The 23481-nt window shown below is 37.7% G+C and overlaps 1 protein-coding gene across 1 annotated transcript; it reads right to left on the bottom strand.

Annotated features, from left to right (window-relative positions):
• Positions 1–1140: 1140 nt before the first annotated feature.
• Positions 1141–18659, bottom strand: LOC131069714 (protein DJ-1 homolog D-like). Its single transcript, XM_058005246.2, has 5 exons — positions 18469–18659; positions 18266–18382; positions 2155–2595; positions 1549–1911; positions 1141–1434 (listed from the first exon to the last, which is right to left on the bottom strand). The coding sequence occupies exons 1-5, from the start codon at positions 18529–18531 to the stop codon at positions 1246–1248; spliced, it is 1173 nt and encodes a 390-aa protein (XP_057861229.2). The 5' UTR covers positions 18532–18659; the 3' UTR covers positions 1141–1245.
• Positions 18660–23481: the final 4822 nt, after the last annotated feature.

Here is a 23481-nt window from a genome sequence, read left to right as displayed (position 1 = left end):
ATCGTGAAACAATGTAACTCCTCTAAAGAACATGAATTGATGGGGATGGATATGCTATTGTAACATGTAAGAGACAAATCATGAGGTGCAACAAGGTCATGTGTATGTAAAGAAGGTACATCATTCATATCCATGACATAATATAAAATCATCATAAGGTAAAACTGCACCATACGCATGCTCATCACTATCACAAGCCATAGGAGAAATATGATCAACATAAAGGTCATGGACAAGTGAGATGAATGAATCTTTAAAAAAAAGGATAGGCACTAACCAACTTAACAAAGGAGCAAAGTGCAAGTATATGATAGAACACCACCTTCATAGAAAGACGTCCTTATTAAAAGGGTTGAAGATTGAAATAGAAAAGGCCACAAAAGCTAGGAAAATGTCAAAATCATAAATATATGGATGTAAATCAGGTGGAGAAAATGACCTATGAGGATCCATGATGATGAAATATCCAAGGGTGGGCAGATAGGATCAAACACATATCACTATGGATCCTCAAACCCTAATCAAAATATTATAAGAAGACACAAAGAAGGGTAGATTTGACACCAACATAAATCTGATAGAAGGAGGATTTGATTAAAAAAAATGAGCTACCACAGTGAGGCCCCCTATTAAACATTAATGGTAAGTTTCTAGACCAATAGCAATTTAAAGCATAAATAATATACCTACATAAAACATAAATAATATACCTATTAGAGTAGTAAAATATTTGGGGGTTTACTTTGAATTCTATTTGTTGATTCTAGAACTATGAATAAGGAGCTGGTGAAAGTCTTCTACCTATTGAACATTTTTAATTCGATGTCAGATGCGTAATTTTACTGAGACATTTCTTTCTTGAGCAACATCATTTAGTGCCATGTATTCTTAAGGAAACAGTTACTTTTGTTTATTTGTTGCGGCATCTTATTTTGCACTGACCAGCACCAGGTTCGTGGACTTCACACTAAGTTAAAGCAATTCATGAATTCACACAAGATTTCCCCAAGCTCAAAGAGAATATGTTATTCATTTTTCTCAATATCCTTCTAAGTACCTGCAACTTGCAGTATTCAAGAATATTTGAGATAAGGACATTCCCAAGAGTCAGGAAATGTGTGTCCCAATTACACTGATGCATATTAATAGAGAGTTCTATTACATATTACACTCAGCAGGTCCATACAACAAAGAATTTTTGCACATACAAAGTACAATTAGTTCTTAGGTAACATGACCATCAGTTCAAAATGATACACTAATTCCTAACAATACCATAATGTGGGAGATAAATTCAGGATGTGCAGGCCAAGCTGCTGCTGTCACTAGGTTCTCATCTGTAAAGCATTTAGTTATTGGTTCTGGCTCCATCCATTCAGCACCAGCAAGCAATACATTAAGTTTTACTGCCGGGTATGCTGTACACCTTTTTCCCTGTGAAACAACATTTCAACTCGTACATGAAATAATACACTTTCCAAGCACATGTATTCATAACATTGAATCATGGTATAAGTAAAGTTGCCATTTTATGCAAAAAAAACTTACCTTGAGTATGTTTGCTGCTGCTAGTATCTGCTGCCCATGACAAATTGAGGCAATTGGTTTTTTACTTTCTGCAAATAGCTTTACAATGGATAAAACCTTGTCATTTAATGCAAGATATTCAGGAGCACGACCTCCAGGAATTACCAAAGCATCGAAGTCTTCAACCTTGACATCTTCGAAATTAGCATTGAGAGTGAATTTATGGCCTGGTTTTTCACTATATGTTTGGTCACCTTCAAAATCATGGATAGCAGTTAGGCATGTGTCCCCAACATTCTTGCCTGGGCAAACAGCACCAACATTGCAGCCTAAAGATTGCAAAGCTTGGAATGGAACAATAATTTCATAATCTTCCATGTAGTCCTACATAAAAAAGGAGAACATGATTATAAAAGTGTCAAGAAGAGATCAATGGACCAGAGATTCATTCAATAGACAAATATGTTGCACTTGGGCTCTAATATATCCATACAGATTGGCCAGCCGGAGGAGAAAAAACAAATCAAAATCTAAAAGAGATCACAAGGTTCTAAGTTTTGCAAAACAGAAAAAATTAATTTCCATGCTCACGGACTAATATAAACAATCAAAGAAGCAAATGCCTACCCCACAGAGAAAAAGAACACGTTTCCCTGTGCCAGTAACCTTTCCTCCCAGTGACTTCAAGAAAAGGCTTATATATTCAGGGTGTCCGTGCCAAGCTGCACTGGTGATCAAATTACCATCAATGCAGCATGCTGATAATGCCTCTGGTTCTTTCCATACCCCCCCTGCAGCAACAACAACAGGCTTTACAGCAGGATATGCCGTACACATTTTCTCTTTTAACACACCTGCAGCAGCAAGAATCAATTGCCCATGACAGATAGCAGCAATGGGTTTGTTTGAATCAAAAAAATGCTTAACCAGTTCAAGAACAGATTCATTTAGAGCTAGGTACTCAGGTGCCCGTCCTCCAGGAATCACCAACCCATCGTACATCTTTACATCAATATAATCAAATGTTGCTGTCAATTCAAAATTGTGACCTCGTAGCTCTGAATAAGTCTGCAATACACAATAAGCAGAGCCTAGTTTGGATCAGATATTCATATTTATCAGTGCCTTATTTAGAGCTGATATTCAAAATTTAAAGCCTAATAGGTAGCACAAATCCTATCCAATATCTATGCAAATAATTTTGAAAGTAATGAAACTCAACATAAATACCTTATCATTTATGGTGCATAAAAAACCTCCCCTTCTGTTATCATTTTGTAAACTCACTATCAGTTCTACAGATCTGCCAATTTTCAACAAAAAATGTAGAATGCACAAACAACCTACAGCTTAATGTCCTAGAGACAAGCAAGGTAGATAGATATCTTCCACGTTTGCACAGTATTAAAAGTGTGTAATTAAATCTTGAGTGAAAGTCAAGTGTTGAATGTTGTTAGTGTCAAAAGAATAAGGTTTGTCGGTTTAGCGCAGAATTTAACAGAGGCTCTTGTACAGTGCAACAGTAAACTGATGTATAATAGAGTTTCATCAGAGAGAACTTTTTCGTGCATAGGAAGGAGGCAATGTAGACCCTCAAGGTTTCTTTAATCTATGACTTTAGTTCCCATGAGATATTGAGGGTCAATATACTCAATTATGCAATACAAGATGTTGAGGATATTGTTAATGAACATCAGTTAGCAAAGTTTGGATGCAACATAATGTCAAATGGATAGACAAATAGAAGGAATGGAAAACTCATCAAGTTCCTAGGGATATTGGCAAGATCTTTTAGAAATATGTTGATGTATCAAATAGGATCAAATCTGTGAGTATACTACTCTAAGTTGTTTGACAAGGTGTTCATGATATAAGGCCATCAAATGTAGTTCAATTTATTATAGACAATCTTGTTTCTTGTGTTGTTGGGAGACTCCTTATGGACAAGTATCCTACTATGTTTTTTAAGCTCATTTACAACACACTACCTTGATCTAACCTTATAAGACATTGGAAAACATGAATAGATTAAGAAGTATTGCAAAAGGCTCACATTATTACCAAGTTCATCTATGTAAATAGATTAAGAAGCATTGCAAAGGCTCACATTCTTACAAGTTCATCTACGATCACATGAGGGTGTTGTGTATGATGTGCTTCTTCACAGAGGGCAAGGAGCTAGTTTGACTAGGGGTGACAAGATTTGTTAAGCACTTCCTTGCATTGCAAACTCCTTGGTAGAGCCAAATGTTCATTTCAAGTGAGTGGATGGAGTCTCACTTCACAAATCAAACAAATGGCAAATTAGTGGCAAAGTGCATTTTTCCTATGCTTTTTTGGGATGCGGTTGAATAGCTTGTCGAATTTTTAAAAACCTCTAGAAAAAGTTTTACAACTAGAGGAGGGAAAGAATCCTCCATCGGCTATTTAAATGAGGCAATGGATAGAGCCAAGGAGGTGATGAGAGGTAGGATGGAAAATAACAAGTACGAATATATACCATTGTAGGATATAACTGATAGTAGATAGGATTGATAGATGCAATCCACTCTTCATATCATTGGATACTATCTAAATTCAATGTTGCTCTATAGTCCTTAATTCAAAGATGATGTTGAGGTCACACACAATCTACTCATGTACATGGAGAAAATGTCTCCTACCCCAAAAAAATTGCATATCATTATGGCAAAGCTACCAAAATACAAGTAAGAAAGGAAATTTTTCTCAAGTATGGTTGTCACTCAAAGCACAAAGGTCCTCAAATCAAGTAAGCTCCATAAACTCTTGCCATTCTCCCTTTATTGTGGACATGTAAAATAAAGGTGTTAAGCTAATAGTAGATCTTAAATGATGTCTTCTCAAAATAATTTGTATTTTTTAGTGTAATGGTGGGATTTTTGTGGCCAAGAAGTCAATTATCTTCAAAGATGGCAATGTGCATTTTAAGACAGCCATGTGGTTCATATCCTTGTGAGTGTACTTGAAGTGTTTTTTAACAATACATTCCAAGAAACACAACCATTTAACACAAGAACAAATGAATGACTTGATGTTCACTCACCATGACCTCCACTTGAGGCTAATGAAAGCTAAAGTTTAGAGTTTAAACCCTTTTAATAATAATTATAAATTGTAATCATAGTTTTCTTCACTTTCAATTCCTAAATCAAATTTCTCTGTGAACAAAATTAGGTACTAGTGAGGAGGACCAGCCAATTGACCTTAACAAGATTGATCCAGATTCTAGGTAGTTTGCAACTGATCATGTCCTTGACAATGGTGATGTTTATGATCTCCTTAATGAGGCACAAATATGGTAGTGATGTGGTTGACCGATGCAAGAGAGGCTCAAACATGAGTTTCATCATTAGGACCTACAAACCTCTAATGAGTTAGAATGTAGTAATTTCTCCCGCATGCTGGAAACTTCTGCCACCGTGCAACCACCGGCTAACTTCAGTCTGCCACCAGTTCCACCATTGAAACAACAGTTAATTCCATCAGTCATGCAAAAGACTGTAAGTTATGATTCTTTCCAGAAATTTATATATGCTCTTGAATTCCTCTTTAAAAGAGGCAAATGTAACTCAATATTTGCAAGCAATAAAATTATATTTTGGTGCTGCAGCACATTAATTTCTGTGTTCATATTTTCTGTGTGTTTTATAATTCCTGTGTGTGTTTCAATTTAATTTTCTGTGTTTGTTCTGCTCCATCCACCCCATCAGTGTCGTATCAGAACATGAGAATAGATCTTGGGCATGAGACTGTTGGATCAGGTCTATGGTGTTTGCTGGAAGTTGGTGAAAGCAAAGAAATTATCAAAGTCATTAAAGATCCACCCATTGCTAGTTTTGGAGTTGTGAGAGAAGTCGCTGCCCATCCAAAAGAAGGTCACTAATAAAGCCAAGAAAAATAAGTTCCAGATTCTAGAATTGAATTCTCAGGAAGAATGCCGCAGTCATTAGAAAGTTGTTTATTGATGAGTCTAAAGCCCCTCTACAATCAGAAGGATTGCAAATCTGTGAAGAATTTTGTTTTGAGGAGTTTGAGACGCCTTAGAAAAGGTCACTAATTGGAGATGTTGGAGCTGTCATTCAAGCCAAGATCAAAGCAGTTAAGAAGTTCGTCAAAGTTTTCAAGAATACAATTGGAGGAAGCCTTAAAGAAGTAGATCACAGTTTTTTTATCAATGCTGCCAGATCATACAATATTGCTGAAGAAAGATTGCTAGTCAAGACCAGACCATCATTTGAGAATAGAAGAGTATGAAGGCAATTGAATAGTTAGAGAAAAGAAAGGAGATCATTGGTGACACCTCAGTAAAAGACAAGGAAGACAGTCAAGGGATCTATAAGGAGGACGAATCAGGTATAGAAAGATGGCAGAATCAAAGAAAGTTAAACAAGTATACAAGGTGAGTTAAAATTTGTGAATTTCAATGGGAAAATTAGGCAAAAGAGTGTTGAAGGAAAATATAAATCTAATTTCCGAGATAGATCTTTTAAAAGAAGAATTAATAGAAGTGAAGAAAAGTAAAGTAAAGTACAGATATAAGCAGAAAAATATAACATTTCAAATGAAATTAGTGATTATAAAGAGAAAATTGAAGATCTAGAGGAAAAATTAAAGTGGTTGAAAGAACATATTTTGCAGATAAAGGAATTGATTACATTTGATGAGAAGAATAAAGAGTTAGAGAAAAAGTTAAAGTTGTTTGATGAGGTTAAGAAAAAGAATGCAGATATGGAAGAAAATGTTAAGAGATTAGAAGAATAAAATAATTTACAATTGTAGGAAATCAAAACATTGAAAGATGAGAACGGATGTTTGAAGTCTAAGGCATTGGTATGTGATATTTCATGTAGCACATTTGTGTTTGCCTTTTGATAAGTGTAACTTTGTTGAAGATGTTAGTGATAAAGATTGTCATGGTAAGATGGTAATGTTGTTAATACAAAAGCTTCTAGTTGTTTTGATGATAATATTGTTAGATGTAATGGCAATGAAATGAATGTTGGTTTGAAGATCATGAAAGAAATGGGATATAAAGGTAAAGGCTTAGGCAAGCATGAACAAGGAATGAGAAAACCTATTGAAACAATAATGAGGCCCAAATATGAAGGTCACAGGTATGTCATAGGTAAAGGAAAGAATGATACAAGTGTTCCAGGTACAAGCAAATCAGATCAAGGAAGGCAATGTATTCAGTGTTCACATTGTAACAGGAAAGGACATACGAAGGATAGACGTTGGGATCTCCATCCATGCAATATTTCTGGATTGAAAAATCATTGTGATAAGAATGGTTAGTACAAAGAGTTAAAGAATGAATGCCTGAAAATGGATTGTGGATGGACTTATGGATCTAGTTGGCAAACTACTACAGGTATGTTCAAAAATTTGTTCAAGTATAAAATTTCATATGTGAATGTGAACGATCATCAAAGGTTTGAATGTTCAGGTCAAAGGAAAATATTGTCTAGCAAGACGCCTACAAATAGGGAGTTTGCAAGAAGATTCAAATTGAAGTTTTGAAGGTTTGAAGGACTGTCGTAGTAGTTAAAAGAAGAAAAAAGAAAGGAAAGATCTGAAGATCAAGAGTTGTTTTGAAGCTGTCAAGCAAAAGAAGGTTCAAGAAAGTCTAAAGACAAAGAATGAGACAAAAGAAGACAACAGTCAAGGAATTGTACATGCAGTAGCATTTGTGGTCGAAATTAAGGGGGAGTGTTAGAATGTAGTAATTTCTCCCGCATGCTAAAAACTTCTACCACCGTGCAACCACTGGCTAACTTCAGTCTACCACCAATTCCACCGTTGAAACAGCAGTTAATTCCATCAGTCATACAAAAGACTGTATGTTATGATTCTTTCCAGAAATTTCTATATGCTCCCAAATTCCTCTTTAAAAGAGGCAAATGTTACTCAATTTTTGCAGGCAATAAAATTATATTTTGGTGTTGCAGCACATTAATTTCCGTGTTCATATTTTTTGTGTGTTTAATAATTCATGTTTGTGATTCAATTGAATTTTTTGAGTTTGTTCTGTTGTAATGTCCCCTACTTGATCTATTTCAATATACTAAAATTGATTGTTATTCTTCAATTAGTTATTAACAAGTTCTTATTTATTTTTTTCATTAGATGATTAATTTCATTATTCATAGTTCTTAATATAGTTATCAAACCCTGCTACTACTTCAGTTTTAAGGGAGAAAGGTCTATGTATGTTACCAAAGCGCTTAGAGACCAAATACAATAGGTTCCCTCAAAGTTTACAGATGCAAGCCCTTACCTATCTTGGGTCTATACCCTCAAGGCTTATGGGTCGCTGATCCCCACCCTATCTTGGGACTTAACCCATTGCTTGGATTTAGACTGCCCCTCTTTGGAACATCTCATTCCCATCTTCTTAAATACTGACAGTAATAACATGATTTAGACTATAAGTATACTAACTTCTCATGTGTTCATAATATATATGAAATTAAGTATGACTGTCATACATATTGCAGTCAATATACTAAATTTTGTATAACAACATTATCAGGCTTCATATATTAAGCATACATATTTAGCACATCCCATGCATACTACCAAGAACACAAATGTTACTACCTGTAACTCAATAACAGTTCTGATCTCATCTCATCAATGGTGATGTCACTAGATGCTTTTGATTCCTTCCCTTTATATCTCTCAATGTGAGGGAGAGGTCACACCTCTTCATCATGTATGTCCTTCGGCAAGAGACACACCCTTTCACCATCAGCACCCTTTGAAAGAGTGCAACTCTTCATTCTTTCTGCCCTTTGAACGGACACAACCTTCCACAATCAGATCTGCATTTCTTATTTAAATCAGATCTGCACTTCTCATTTTCCAAATTCTCCCCCCCTCAAATGAGTTTCTCTTCTCCCTTTTATATCTCACGTTTAAGGGAGTCACAACTTATCATTTCATGCCTTTTGACCATTCATTAACTTTAATCAAATTTTAATTATGTCTAATTATATTCTCTTATATTTTAATTTAATTTTTATATTTATTCGTTTGTATTTTTTTTTTATTATTATTATTTATTATTAAATTATATTTCAAAGTAGGGACATTACAGTTCATTGCCCTCAAATGATTTTCGTTGTCTTCAAGATGATGTTCGCTGTCAGAAGGAACCGTTTGCTGTCCTTTGTATATGATTCGCTGACCTCTGAATGTGCTTCACTGACTTAGGAATATGTTTTGCTGACTTAGAAGATGATTCGCAGATCACAGAAGTAATTTGCTGTAGAATGCCGAATAGGAATGTAATCACTGATTGTGTGTAATTACAATGACATTGACTTCGCATATATATGTGCCTCTAGCATCCTTTAACCATTTATGTCGGCCTTGTTAGCTTTTGGCGTCAAGGCCTCATCTTTTATATTTTAATTTTATTTTTATTCTTTTGTAATTTAATTTTATTATTATTATTATTAAATTATATTTCAAAGTAGGGACATTACATCTGCTCCATCCACCCCATCATAATGGGGCTCTCTTTGTATGACCAAAAGTTAGTAGCTATGTTTTTCTTTCAAACTTTGTACTTAGCTTGTAGGTTGACTTGGTACAAAATAGATTGCAATTGAAAATTTGAAAACTATTAGCATATAGTTATTATTTATGCACTAGCATTGTGCAATGCAATGTAATTGGTGATATGAGCATTAATAACAAAAATTTATATTCTATAATTAATAAGCTAAACTCTCAATTTTATTTGCTCTCCACATCTCTATGCTATCGAGATGCCTTTAAATTTAAAAGGCTACATGTTTTCGATATTAAAAGCAGCAAAAACTGGGTGCTGGCCCAAAGATGCAAAAGCCCAATGGCTGCAAAACAAAACTCTAGTATCAGCATATTAAATCCAGACTACCAGTAAACAAACACACCAATAGCAGAGAAAATTAACAATAATAGACATCCAAGAGGTTCAAAATAACAGTCTTAAAAACACAAACTAAACTACTGTAATAGTTATAAAGAGTTTTGAAAACCCCAACCAAAATGGCATAAAGCAAAAAGAACTAAAATCGGGACGAAGCCCTAACGGTTCCTGTGGATTTTGCATCTAGCTTGCTGAAAGACATTCGCCCAGTCTTCTATCAAGAACTTGTAAAGTTCCCTGCAACTTTCATCGTCCTTGCCCTTCTGGCCCACCAAGTCCTGATGCAACAGGCAAAGCGTGGTGGCAAAACTGTGCATGACTATGAGCCCGAATCTAGAGAAGGAGCCCATTTTTCTTTCCAAGTCAGTCAGCCTCTCATTTGTTTTGATCAGTTCGGCTTTCAACTCCGAGCACTTAGAACAGGTCCCTTCCTGAGCTTTTCGACAGGTCCCTTCCGGAGCTTTGACCGCTTCATCTTCCTCATTAGGCATCATCTCCTGAGTGAGATCGATAGGTCCAACATTAGTAGAATCCAAGATGTGGGTTGAATTGTTGGCGGTACCAGAATCCTCGTCACCCTTCCTCCACCTTATTCACCAGGACCTTTTAACATTTCTTGACAATTTCTTCAATATCGTGATCCCCGTCCGCTTTGGAGCCCGAATTGTCGATGATTCTTTTCCTACCCCCCGAGTGCTACCTAGAGGCAAGTCTATTGAAGTGCCTAGGGGTACTGGTATCTTCCGCCATATCCTCCTCCAAGTCCACCTCCTGCAAAATGACTTTGGTTTTTTGGACTTGGAATTCTCCAAGTTAGCAGGGGGGTTTTCTTTGTCTTCGTCGTAGTGCCAGAATCAAGGGTTTTGTGAGTCAGGGTTTGAGGCTATCTCTGTTGGGAGCAAAGGTTTGGTCTCCTTATTCCTTTCTTTCGACTAGGGCCTGGGATATCTATAACATTTAAGGAGGAGGCAAGTGAAATAGCCGCTTCATGAACAACAATAAGGTGTGGAGGCCAAAGAGCTAAGTGGAAGCAATAAAGGCAAAAGATGAGGCTTTGGTGGATAGGAATGGGCTTTTTGCCCTCGGATTTGGCACAGTCTACTGCCTCCAGAATAGCATTTTCTAGGGAGTGGAGGAGGAAGAAAGGGAAGGAAATTCTAGAGTTGTTACAGAAGTAGTTAAGCATAGGGAAATGATAGTAGTAGAAAACTTTAAACCTTCCCTCCAGTGTAAAGTATTTCATGAATCATGAGACATACCTAATCCCATGGGTCCGATAGCTCCTCCCTATCAAATCCACCATGACGCTTGACCGAGTTCTCTTCTTCTCTGAAGAACTAGTTTAGGCTCTTAGTGTCTGTAAACCTACTAGTTTTTTTCCACTTCCTTCCCTTCGTGGATAGCCCTATCGCCTTAGTAATAACATCCTCATTGATCTTGAAGGAAATCCCTCTGATAGTCACTCTGTGTTTCGTCTAGAAAGAGGCAAATTGAATGGAGAGGATTGCATCATGCCCATTCATTGATTCAATGAACTGGGCAACCCCACCCTCTTTACATATGTGCCAAACCGCTTCCTTGGACATGAATTCTTCATGCTTGTCTGGTTTCATCGTCACTCTTTCACCACCCATATTGTCACCTTTAGTAGAAGTTAACTTCTCACAATTAGAAAAATTATTGCTCACTTTTCTTTTCGGAAAGGAAATTACCTTTTACAAAACTTGTAAAAGGTGTGTGGTTAACGAGGCCATCACGACAATGCACAAGCAATTGATTTTTCCATTCCTTGCGGTAACACTCCACACGTGCCAAAAGGTTAATCCTTTCAGAAGACTGAAGGCGATTAAATGTGCCCGATCTTGCAAAATCTTATCACCATTCGGATGACCAATTATCTTTTTGTGGTATCAATATGGTGATGTCATCCTATAATTGGAACGAGCTCGTGGTTACGAAGCTTATCATGATTCGTTGGGCACAACCTACAATTATTAGGATTCATTGCCATGTCCTCCTCCCACCTATCATCTTTATCTTGCTTAGTCATGAGATTTGAATTTATTGCCACGCCGTCCATCCTTTTGCTTTTACCCGCTTGCCTAGTGAAGGGATTTAAAAATTGTGCCACCCTCATCAAACTCAGACTTCGAGTTGAAACACTGGAGCTTTCTCGGTCACAGGAAAGGCCAAGAAGCAGGAGAAAGATAGAGAGAAGACAAAAAAATTTGGATTGCATCATAATTAGGAAGCAGTGTTGTGTTGATGTTTGTAGCTAGGTCGGATCCCTTCTAGGGCTGACCTAGTACTCTTGGCAATTAAGTGGCTTGTCGGCCTTAGGCTTATTATTGATTCAACTTGACTTTGTGTAAGTCTGGCCCTAATTGGGCGTCATATGTAACTTGTCATTAAGCAACACCTATATGTAACTTGTAATTGTATTGGACAAGACCTATATGAATGTAACTTGTAATCTATAGGTCTGATCCTATTCTTGGCGCCAAAACAATAAAGCCGACCTAGGTAAATTAGGAGGCTATGTCACATATATATACAAAGCATCATTCATGCTTATGATACATTCATTCCACACATCGATCTCCTTCAGCAACAATCAGAGAATACATTATTCAGCAGTGATCAGCAAATAGCATCTACAGTCAGCAAATATCTTCTTAGGACAGCGAATTCTCTCCTAAGGACAGCGAACTATCTCTTAGGGACAGCGAACTTCTTCCAAGACAGCGAGTCCATTCAGAGGCTGTGAATCTTCTTCATTATCAACGAATGGTGTTTGTCTTCCTTGATCAGCATTCAAGTGTTTTGCAGATGAGTCCGTAATACTGTTGTGCCCTAGTTTTGAATCTATCACTCTACTGTGCATATTCTGCTGGTCAAGTGCTTCAAGTGTTGAAGCAGACCTGTAAAGATTTATACTGATTTTTCCTAATAAGATCTGAGATTATTGTTGGGTTTTTCACCTCCAAGAGGAAGGTTTTCCCAAGGTATTTTGGTGTTCTTTATGTGCATTGATTTTTGGTTTTTGATTTTGCTATCTATATGTTACAGTCTGATCCTCAATCTAACATGGTATCAAAGCTAAGGTTGATTCAATTGTGATCAGACTTTGTGATAGCAGCGCTCCTTCTTCACGCCATTTCCAGCATTGAAGATGGTGATTGGTTTGAAGTTTGAAGATAGACTTGACGGAGCTTTGAACTTCACCTCGTGGAAGGTTAGAGTCCTTATTGCACTTGAAGAGAATGATCTACTTCAGTTTGTAGAAGGAAAAGATCAGCCTGAGCCTGAAGATCAAGAATAGAAACTCCAATTCAAGAAGAGTTGAGGTTGATATCAAGAGGAATTGAGCATAGTCATTATGATGTGGAAAATCAAGTCCTTGCTACACACACTTCTATGGAAAGAGGCAAAAGAAGAAAGAGGGATAGTGACAGAGGTCCAAATTCTGCTCCGAAAAGGGATTTATCTTACATTCAATGTTTTAGGTGTGACAAGTATGGCCACATTGCTCGAGAGTGCAAATCTAGGTCTTCTCCTCTAGCTTCTTCTGCGGAAGTTGACATAGGGACACCTCAGGAGGAGCCAAGGTCAAATGTCAACTCAAAAGGGTTCTTATTCTAAAAGGAGGAAATGTCATTTTTTTCAGCTTCAAAGGGAGCCCGACATTTCAGCTTCAGAGGGAGCCTGACATTTTCAGCTTCAGAGGGAGCCACGTCATCATGAAGATTTGGTTAATGCATTTTTCTCTGTGATGGAGAGATTTGAGGTGAAAGCCCTTGTTAATGAGTTCTTCTCTATGAGAGAGAAGTTCGAGTTGCAATCCCTTGTTAATGAGTTCTTCTCTATGAGGGAGAAGTTTGAGGTGCAATCTCTTGTTAATGCATTCTTCTTTGCGAGAGAAGTTTACGGTGAAAGCCCTTGTTCCACCCTCTGTGAGTAGGCATGGTGGTAATGCACTCTTCTCTGGGAGAAGTTTGAGGTGAAAGCCCTCTTCCACCCTCTGCGAGTAGGCATGGTGGATGTCATAGCACTTGTTTTTGTTCACCCTCTGGGAGTAGCTATGGTGAACGTGATTTGGTTTCCATTCATGGGAGTAGCCATGATGGACCCACCCTCTGGGAGTAGCCATGGTGGTTGTGTTCGTTTGTAATTCCATTCACAGGAGTAGCCATGGTGATGGTGTTCATTTGCATCTTTCATGGGAGTAGCCATGTATCTCAGATCTTGAGAAGGTCTCCTCCCTAGCTAAGAGGGAGTGTTGATGTTTGTAGCTAGGTCGGATCCCTTCTAGGGCCGACCTAGTACTCTTGGCAATTAACTGGCCTGTCAGCCTTAGGCTTATTATTGATTCAATTTGACTTTACGTAAGTCTGGCCCTAATTGGGCATCATATGTAACTTGTCATTAAGCAACACCTATATGTAACTTGTAATTGTATTGGACAGGACCAATATGAATGTAACTTGTAATCTATAGGTCTAATCCTATTCTTGGCGCCAAAACAATAAAGCCGACCTAGGTAAATTGGGAGGCTATGTCACATATATATACAAAGCATCATTCATGCTTATGATACATTCATTCCACACAACAGTCCCCTTCAGAAACTATCAGAGAATACATTCATTCAGCAGTGATCAGCAAATAGCATCTACAGTCAACAAATATCTTCTTAGGACAGCGAATTCTCTCGTAAGGACAGCGAACTATCTCTTAGGGACAGCGAACTTCTTCCAAGACAGCGAGTCCATTCAGAGGCTGAGAATCTTCTTCATTATCAGCGAATGGTGTTTGTCTTCCTTGATCAACATTCAAGTGTTTTGCAGATAAGTCCATAATACTGTTGTGACCTAGTTTTGAATCTATCACTCTACTGTGCATATTCTGCTGGTCAAGTGCTTCAAGTGTTGAAGCAGACTTGTAAAGATTTATACTGATTTTGCCTAATAATATCTGAGATTATTGTTGGGTTTTTCACCTACAAGAGGGAGGTTTTCCCAGGGTATTCTGGTGTTCTTTATGTGCATTGATTTTTGGTTTTCTGATTTTGCTATCTATATATTATAGTCTGATCCTCAATCTAGCATATTGCTCTCCTCTATGAGGAGTTTTCGAATCCGGCCAAGAAGAGACTCCCATTTCCTCCAAACTCTAATACCTTCCAGATGAAGGCCAAGAGCCGCCATAGAATCAGTACATCTATTCCCCTCTCTAAATATGTGGGTGATAGTGAAATTGTCTAGACCGAAAAGAAGTTTGTTGATGTCATTTATGATATCAACCATTTTCCAACCCACATTAGATAATCCACCAGCACCATCTATGACCAACTTTGAATCACCTTCAATGGCCAAGGATTTTATATTCAAAGAAACGGCAATTTTGATCTCCCAGTAGAGTGCCATGCATTCTGCCTGATTGTTAGTGAGGCCATTAAGGTTCCTTGAGAAAGCTGCAATCAGTTTCCCTTCAGCACCTCTAATCAGACCTCCCCCAGCTGCCTTCTCCTGCTTCGCCCCCCCATCAAAGTTCAGATTGCACCAATTTTGATTAGGGGGGGACCATTTAGTAATATTTTTGGCCATTATTTTGGAGTTGTCAAAGATGGCGAAATCTTTGGGCAAACCCCATTTTTTCCCACTCTCTCATCATACTTAGTTGGGGGATGACGTGGACATTTTCCTATTGTGACAAAAAGATTTTCAAGGACTGATTTGCACAAAGTATAAAGACGGACTCAAGAGAGTTATCAGAGTCTCTGAAAAATCGGTTGTTCCTCTCCTTCCACAGACTCTAGTAGACATGGGGGGGAATTTGTTTCCAGAGTTGATCAATTATTAGGTTATAGGAAGGGCTTCTCCATTCATCAATTAAATGCTGAAGCTCACCGTTTCTAACCCATGGAATTTCAAGCTTCTAAAGGACTTTAGTCCACATTTCAATTGCAGACTTACAATTTAGCATAAGGTGCAAAATGGATTCTTCCTCCTCTTTACAAAGAGGACACCGATTAGGAATTTGAAATCCTCTTTTGACCAGATTGTCCTGAGTAAAGATCTTACCATGTAAAGTCGTCCATCAAAATAAGTTGATTATAGTTATCAGGTGGGGGTTCCAAATCTTCTGCCAGGGTCCACGGGGCAGTTAATTCCTCAGCAGTGCCATATAAGCAGATTTGACCAAAAAATCACCTTTGTTGTCCTTGTAGATGAAACTATCTGCTCTAGGGAATAGTGGAATTCTGATTTTGTCAATTTCAATCTGGAGCTCAAGAGCTTTTTGGGTTAAGAATGGTTGATTTAGGCAGCATAGAGCAATACTTTTCCATATTTGTTGAGGGGAGATGTAGTCTTTTACAATAAGGCTAAAGTGACTCTTGCAGAAGGTTTGTAAATTCACTTAGGCCAGGATACAAATTTAAGGGGCTATCTCCAATCCAAACATCCTCCCAAAATCTTATGTTATTCCCATCACCAATTTGCCATTGGAGGTTATCCATAATGGCGTTTTTGCATTTTAAGATGTTGTTCCAGATTTTAGAGCCGGATGGGAGGTCCATCACCGAGAGAACTGATGAAAAGGCTACATTTTCTACTCCTTTTTTTGTTGTCATTTTTTTATCTTTTTTAAAATCTAAATTTTTCTCGATAAAATCCTCATTTTTTGAAAAATCTTATATTTTTTAGTTGTCAATTTTTTCCAACAAAGATTTTTGCTGCTACCAGCTCAATGAGTCATTGAGTGTGCTGGGTACGCCCAGTATGCAGTTGAAGATTGCAGTTTTCTCTATTGTATTTGTGTAGACATATATCATATACAAAAGATACTAAACTTCTAAGCGAAATAGTTATCAAATGCAAAAGGGCTCTGTTTCTGCTGGTTATTGGAAGAGGCAGCTGTATAACAGCCATCAAGACGAAGATGAGCTTAAGGCTAGATTCACACGCTTACTATAAAGCGGAATGATTTGGTCTTTATGACCAGCATCAGAGGCGGAGCATCAGGGGTTCGAATCCCACCGCCACCTACTTCTGGTCAGAAGGCTTGTCAAATGGAAAAGCAGACCTCTCTGCCGGACTTTGTTTCTGCTGATTATTCGAAGAGGCAGCTGAGGTCTGTTTCTGCTGATAATTCGAAGAGGCATCAATAAGAAAAAGATGGCACCCTCAAGGACAAAGGTAAGGTGTACTGCATTTTCTTGAATTCTTGTATGAGTTAAAGAATGCTTCTTTGCCAAAATTAAACAAGAAAATATGTATGGACTAACTGATTTCCATAGTAACCAAAATAAATACTAATGGAGAATACCCTATCTTACACCTTATCTTTGCTAAGGAATGTGTACTCTTATTCCCATGATTAAACTTGTTTATCTTACATGTGACAAATCTTCCAATTATTGGATTATTCCCTCCATTTTGGTGATTTTCCTTGCGCATCATCCTCAATCCACCTATATTGTTCTACTCAGTTTATTATGCTCTCTTAAGACATATGCATGCCATCTCCACACCAATAGCAAATTGAAAGGCGACTACTTCCCTCTCTTCAAATACCTTCAAAATTCAATCATTCATCTACCCCAAACTTGATGATACTGAGGAGCTAGACCTTGAGAAGATCCACATTCACCCAAACTACCACAATTCCTTCAGATTTCGTATCTTATTTTTACTCTTCCTTTGAAATTCCTGACAACAGCCCTTGGCCCTCATGTATGTCCTTGACAGCAGTCCTGTCCGGCTTGTATCTTTGGCAGAAGCCCTTGGATCTGATCTGCATTCTTACAGCAACCCTGATGGGCATTCCTTCCTTTGAGATCAGTCCTTGGCTATGGCTTGCAAAGCAGTCCCATATAGCTTGCATACTTTAACAGGATCCCTATTTTAATGTATTAATTTTTCACAATCCATAATAGCTATTGTAGATGTTTCTGGTTTTGATTGTGTGTAATTTTTTGCATCAACATTTTGGATCACACTCTGTGATCCATAATCAGAATCCCTATTTTTCCCTCTAACTCTTTTGGGATAGTGTCTGTGCAACTGCAACCTTGATTCTATCTTCTACCAAGTTATAAATACTTATTTGAAGAGGCAATCTAATAAAGAATGTAAGGGAGTTTCTAATAGAAAACACTAGAAGAAGATTTGCTTCTTATTTTATTGATGCTGTCTGAGGCGGACATAACCTTCATGGTCTTTTCAAGAGGTAAGTCTCATGGATGTAATTCAAATCATTTCATTGCATTACTCAACCCGAGGTACACATGAGTGGGCCTGGCAGTGAAGAGCTTTTTCTCGAGTAGGGGAGGCACAAATTTGCAGCCTACGAGTGTTATGGTATGTGCCCCCATAATCTAAGCAAGATCAGAAATGCAGGGTCATCCCACAAGGTATAAGCTACCTGCAACTTTAGGACAGTTAGGGGCATAGGACATCAGTTATTGTGGAACTTAAAAGGATCCTTCCTTTTCTCCCCTTATTTACCAAGACTATCATTCACGAGGTGGGTAAGTAGACTCCATAAGCTACCATCTAGTCTATGCACATCACAAAATTTAAAAATCCTTAAAACACAGGGAAATAGAACAATATAAGATATGGAATTCTAATCACACCTGTCCTAGTTTCCAACGAATTTGAAGGAACCTGAGGATCGTTAATCATTTATGTATTATAAATTGTCAAATATGAGGGGGAAAGTAAATTGTAACATTGTTCTAGCCTGTGACCATATTTAAGAAATGTCAAAAAGAGATAAGTTAAGAAAACATGCCTGGTGACCAAAGAATTGAAGTATAGCAGTGGGGCATTTATCGCCAGCTTTTTTCCCGGGGCAAACAGCATCCACCTTGATTCCATAGGCTTGAAGGGTCTGAAATGGTACCATTACCTGCGAACATAGTTCAGTTTTTTTTAAATTATTTTTTATGAAACAAAAAGACAGTTATATGATAAAATGGCTTGATCGAATCCTACCTCATAATCTTCCATGTAGTCTCCACAAATCATAAGAACGTGTTTCTGAGCTGCAGAATCCATCGTTTTCTTCTTCTGAAAACTCTTCGAGCTCGGAGTGGGCTCTTCTCAACGTCGGATACATAGCAGCATGGGAAAGATGATTAATCCGACGGAGATTGCCAACCGGACTGTGCGATAAATTAATCCGAATAGGACAACTTTTTGTAGGCTTAATAATGTTTGAAGGGAATTTTAATTTTATTATTGCAGTAGGTGCTATTTTAAAAGTTTATGCTCAACATCAATATACTATACTAATAGGGATGGTCGGAAGACCATAGCAGTCTACCTAATTTTGATATGATTTCAAAATAGGCTGAAGACTCGTCAAATGTAGTAGTTTAACTTAGGTATTTTAAAAAGTTTTTTTAATTAATTGGTTTTGTATTTAAAAAAAAGTTAAATATTGTCAACATTTCATGGAATAATATTGTATAAATAATGGATTTTATTGAAATAATATAAAAGAATATTGTCGATATTCTAAGGGAACAAAATTTCCTAAATAATGTTGTCGTTATGTCATGAAACATTAAGGAATGGCTTTCAATGAGGAATCTTCAATACCACATAACATTAAATGAGATGGGAGAAATATATTTTAATTATTTAGGTATTGTTGGTCAATCTCTAGCATGTGCTCATCATATATTCTTCCTTTATGATCATACATTATGCTTATGCAATATGATCATACAGGATGCTTATGCAATAATGCTATTCTAGAAGCCATTATTTGTAGCGCTAACAAATATTGGTGTTGAGTATTTACTTTTGTTTTAAGCATGCTAGTATTCTTTATTTAATTGTGAGTAATTAATGTAAAGCAAAAAGATCCATCATTTTTTCTTCATGAAGATGATAGGTGCATCCCAAGATAATATTCTAAGATGAATGTGCCTATTTTCCAATAGTTCTTGCTACAACTTCAGCTTACAATGCTCATAAGTGGTCATCTTATAAGACATTGGTGAAATAGGCATTGCTCCTAGAACTAGATCAACATGAAAATCTAGGTCTTGTCTAGGCAACATACTAGGTATCACACTCAAAGAACATCTACACACTCTTGCAAAGGGTGTGATTATCAAGGGGCACCTCATTGATGGGGTTCACCTAGTTTGCTAACACTTCACCTAGTTGGTTTTGCTCAATTCCACCAACTCTCCAGGCCTAGTTGCACTCTAGACCTCCAAGTCCTTCTCAATCACTTCTAGGGCTTGCTTCTTAACCATTCCAAGGTGTTTGCTTCAAGTGTTTTAGCTAGGAACCCTACCAATTCACAATGCTTCCCATGTGCTCATTATGGTTGTCTTGGCTTCTACTTGTCAAATTGACCTCCAATTGTTGTGAGTAGATGCAGACGTGTGGAGATGGCTACTAACATGTTTTGAATGCCTTTTGAGTCCATTTGAGGTTTGCAATCATTAGCTTTCTTACCGATTTCAATATTTTGCCTAGAAAAGGGCTACAAGGAATTAGCCCTATTAGGCCTCCAAAATCCGGTTTTCTAGGGCTTGAGTGAAAATGGTCCAAAAGACCCCATAGAAAGTTTGTATTTTCTTCAATGACTCATCTAACCTCAAGTGATTTTTGTAGTTTGGGCTCCTTACTCCACCGTACAATGTCCTAACCCCAAAATGAGGGTTTTGAAGGGTTTCTAGGCCTTCTAACCGACAATGACTGGTCAAGTTGGTGTTTGGGAATCAAATGATTTTGTCAAGGCTTCTCCTTGCATTGGAAACTTTGTTCTAAATTCATGTACCCCTCCAAAATATTAGATGGTGGTTTGACATTCACCCTTGCACTTTGCACTTCAATTTCACCTTGTTTCCTCTAGCTGGGTTGCTCCAAAACTCACCTAGAACAAGGTGACAACCATATTGAAAATCATCTCCAGCATTTGTCCCTACATATGTACACTTTACAAGTGGTTTCCCTTCATTTCCCAATATTCTGTGATGGTAGCACGTGTGGAATTCATGGGGCAACCATTTTACATAAAACTGCTATACAAGCCAAAACTGGTTGTGTGCAAACCAAAACAAGAAAACACTAATGGAAACTATCTACAAAGCTTGAAATAGAACTAAAAACTCTATAACACACCAAAGAAACTCAATCCATTTCTGGATTAATGGATTCAATCCATTTTACATTTACAAAAATGAACAAAACAAGCCAAAATGCTGCCAACTAGTCTGAAAATGAGTAGTTTCAGATTGTTGAACTTACAAAACCAAGTCTCCAAACTTGGTAATCATGCAAGAGGGGGTTCTTATATCACTTCTCACGTGTGGAGTCTTTCTATGGCGTTGGACAATCCCTAACTCCATCACTAATCAAATTAGGACAAAAGTTGTCATGACAACTTTTTGCAGCTTTGCACTTTTTCACTTTTTGGCCTTCTCAACCTATGAGGCCTATTCTAAGTCATCACACATGACTTTTAAAACATGTCTAAGACTAATTTAACCCTCCCTATTTCCTATACCAAGTTTTGACACTTTTGACAATCAAGAAGGTCAACTACTAACTCAAACCACTGCCTAGGTACAAAATGCAAACCTAGGAAGATCTAACTCAAAATAGGCTTACATTTCACTCATCACACTCACTCTTGGACCCTCCTAGAGTCCTTATTCAATACCTGACTTGGCTAGGGTCACTACAAGCCAAAGTGAGAAAAATCTCTAAGCCTAAGTCCTAGGTGCTCCTACACCATTCTCCCAAACAAAAGAAAATCATGTCACGTCCTTGGGAATCATATTTTGATCAATGCCTAGCTTGTTAAATATCATCTCAAGCACCCATGTAGCTTCAGCATCATCCATACCCTGCCATTTGATTAGGTGCTCCCAATAGGTTTGATGCCTTGTCTTCTTAGCGATCCTTGAACTTAACACATTCTCGGCCTTTGCAATTGGTTTGGTTGGTAACTGAAGGTTGTTCACATCATCTGATACCTTTGAGTGACTACAATCTAAACTTTGAATTGGTCCCTTGTAGGCAACTAAGTCTGCTATGTTGAAAACTGGTGATAATCCTATGTCACTAGGTAGATCCACCTTGTATGCATTTTCTCCATACTTGGCTAGAATGGCACATGGACCTATCCTTCTCATTTTCAACTTGTTAGGCACTCCTTGTTGTAGCCTTGCTTTGTTTAGGTGCACCATGACAAGATATCCCACTTGAAATTGGAGGTTCTTCCTTCTTTCATCAACTTTTTGTTTGATTTTGTTTGTGTTCTCCGTCAAGGCTTGCTTGACTGATTCATGTACCTCCTCCATTGATTGAGAAAAGTCTTCTGCATATCCACTTCTTGTTGCTACACTACCTAAGTTTCTCAACTCCAAAATACCTCTTGGGTGCACACCATAGACCACCTCAAAAGGGCTCTTGTCGGTAGTCCTATTCATGGTGTCATTATATGCATATTCATCTTGTGAGAGTACTTGATCCCATGTCTGACCATATTCTTTGGTAAGTCACCTCAATAAGTTTCTCAGGCTTCTATTCACCACTTTGGTCTGCCCATCTGTTTGAGGATGGTAGGCTGATCCAAAAGAGAGGTTGGTGCCAATGTTTTGCCAAAGTGTCTTCCAAAAATGACTCATGAACTTTGATTCCCTATCTGAAACAATTCTCATGGGTAAACCATGTATCCTTACTACCTCTTTGAAAAACAAATGAGCTATTTAGCATGCATCATGAGTAGTCTTGCAAGGCACAAAGTGAGCCATTTTACTAAATTTGTCCACAATGACATAAATGTTGTCAAATCCCTGCTTTGTCCTTGGTAAACCTACTACAAAGTCCATACTAATGCATTCCCAAGGTCTATTTGGTATGGGAAGAGGTTGGTATAAACCGACATTTGAAGAAGTACCTTTGGCCTTTTGGCAAACTATGCAAGTCTCCACATACATTTTCACATCTTGATTCATCCTTGGCCAATAGTAATACCTTTGAACCATCTCTTGAGTCTTATTGACTCCAAAATGTCCACTAAGGTTTCCAGTATGCTTCTCTTGTATGAGGTTTTATCTCATTGAGCCTCTAGGCACACAAAGTTGCCCACCTCTAAACAATAGTCCATTTTGCAAAGTAAAATCAGAATACTCACTATGGAAGTGATTTTGATACTCCTTACACACCTTGTAGGCATTTGAGAATTCTTCATCCTCTGGGTATAAGTCTCTAAAACCGTCAACACCTATGCTCCTCAATTGGATTTCTTGGACTGTCAAAAGTCTCTTGCTTAATGCATCAGCTGCCTGGTTTAACTACCCTTTCTTGTGCTTAATGGTGAATGTGTAGGCCTGCATGTACTCCACCCATTTCATGTGTTTATGACTGATTTTGTCTTGTGAATTTAGAAAACTCAATGCTTGGTTGTCCGTATAGACTACAAATTCCTTAGGAAGGAGATAACGTCTCCACTTCCTCAAAGCCTGCACTAAAGCATATAACTCAAGATCATAAGAGGAGTATTTTCTCTTGGCATCACTTAACTTATCACTATGGAAGGCTACTGGTCTTTCTTCTTGGCTTAGGAAAGCACCTACTGCAACATTGCTTGCATCATATTCCACTATGAAAAGTTTCTCAAAACTAGGCAACACTTGCACTGGTTGAGTAGCTATCTTCTCCTTCAAGGTTTCAAAACCTTTGTTTGCTTGTTCACTCCACTGAAACTTTGCCTTCATTCCACTTCTAATGGTGTCTAACATTGGTGCACATATAGCACTGAATTTCCTAATGAACTTCCTGTAGTACTGAGCTAGTCCATGGAAGCTTCTCACCTCTGTTGCTGACTTAGGAGTAGGCCAATTTACAATGGCTTCAACCTTGCTGGGATCCATCTTGAGGTTTCCTTGAGACAACACAAACCCAAGGTAAACCAACTCCTACTTAAAAAACTCACACTTATCCAAGTTCATGGTTAGCTTTTCATCATACAATCTT

Source organism: Cryptomeria japonica, chromosome 11 (assembly GCF_030272615.1).
Source record: "Cryptomeria japonica chromosome 11, Sugi_1.0, whole genome shotgun sequence".
Classification (NCBI taxonomy): domain Eukaryota; kingdom Viridiplantae; phylum Streptophyta; class Pinopsida; order Cupressales; family Cupressaceae; genus Cryptomeria; species Cryptomeria japonica.
Note: the sequence above shows the minus strand (reverse complement) of the source record. Positions and strands in the feature narration are given on the sequence as shown.

What these genes read in the sequence shown, in the direction of transcription:
- LOC131069714 (XM_058005246.2), bottom strand. Translation starts at nt 18,531, where the DNA reads ATGGATTCTGCAGCTCAGAAACACGTTCTTATGATTTGTGGAGACTAC. An exon ending in TTCAATTCTTTGGTCACCAG is followed by an intron (nt 2,596 to 18,265) that starts GCATGTTTTCTT and finishes TGTGTATTGCAG; the next exon opens with ACTTATTCAGAGCTACGAGG. An exon ending in CAGCAGCAAACATACTCAAG is followed by an intron (nt 1,435 to 1,548) that starts GTAAGTTTTTTT and finishes GTTGTTTCACAG; the next exon opens with GGAAAAAGGTGTACAGCATA.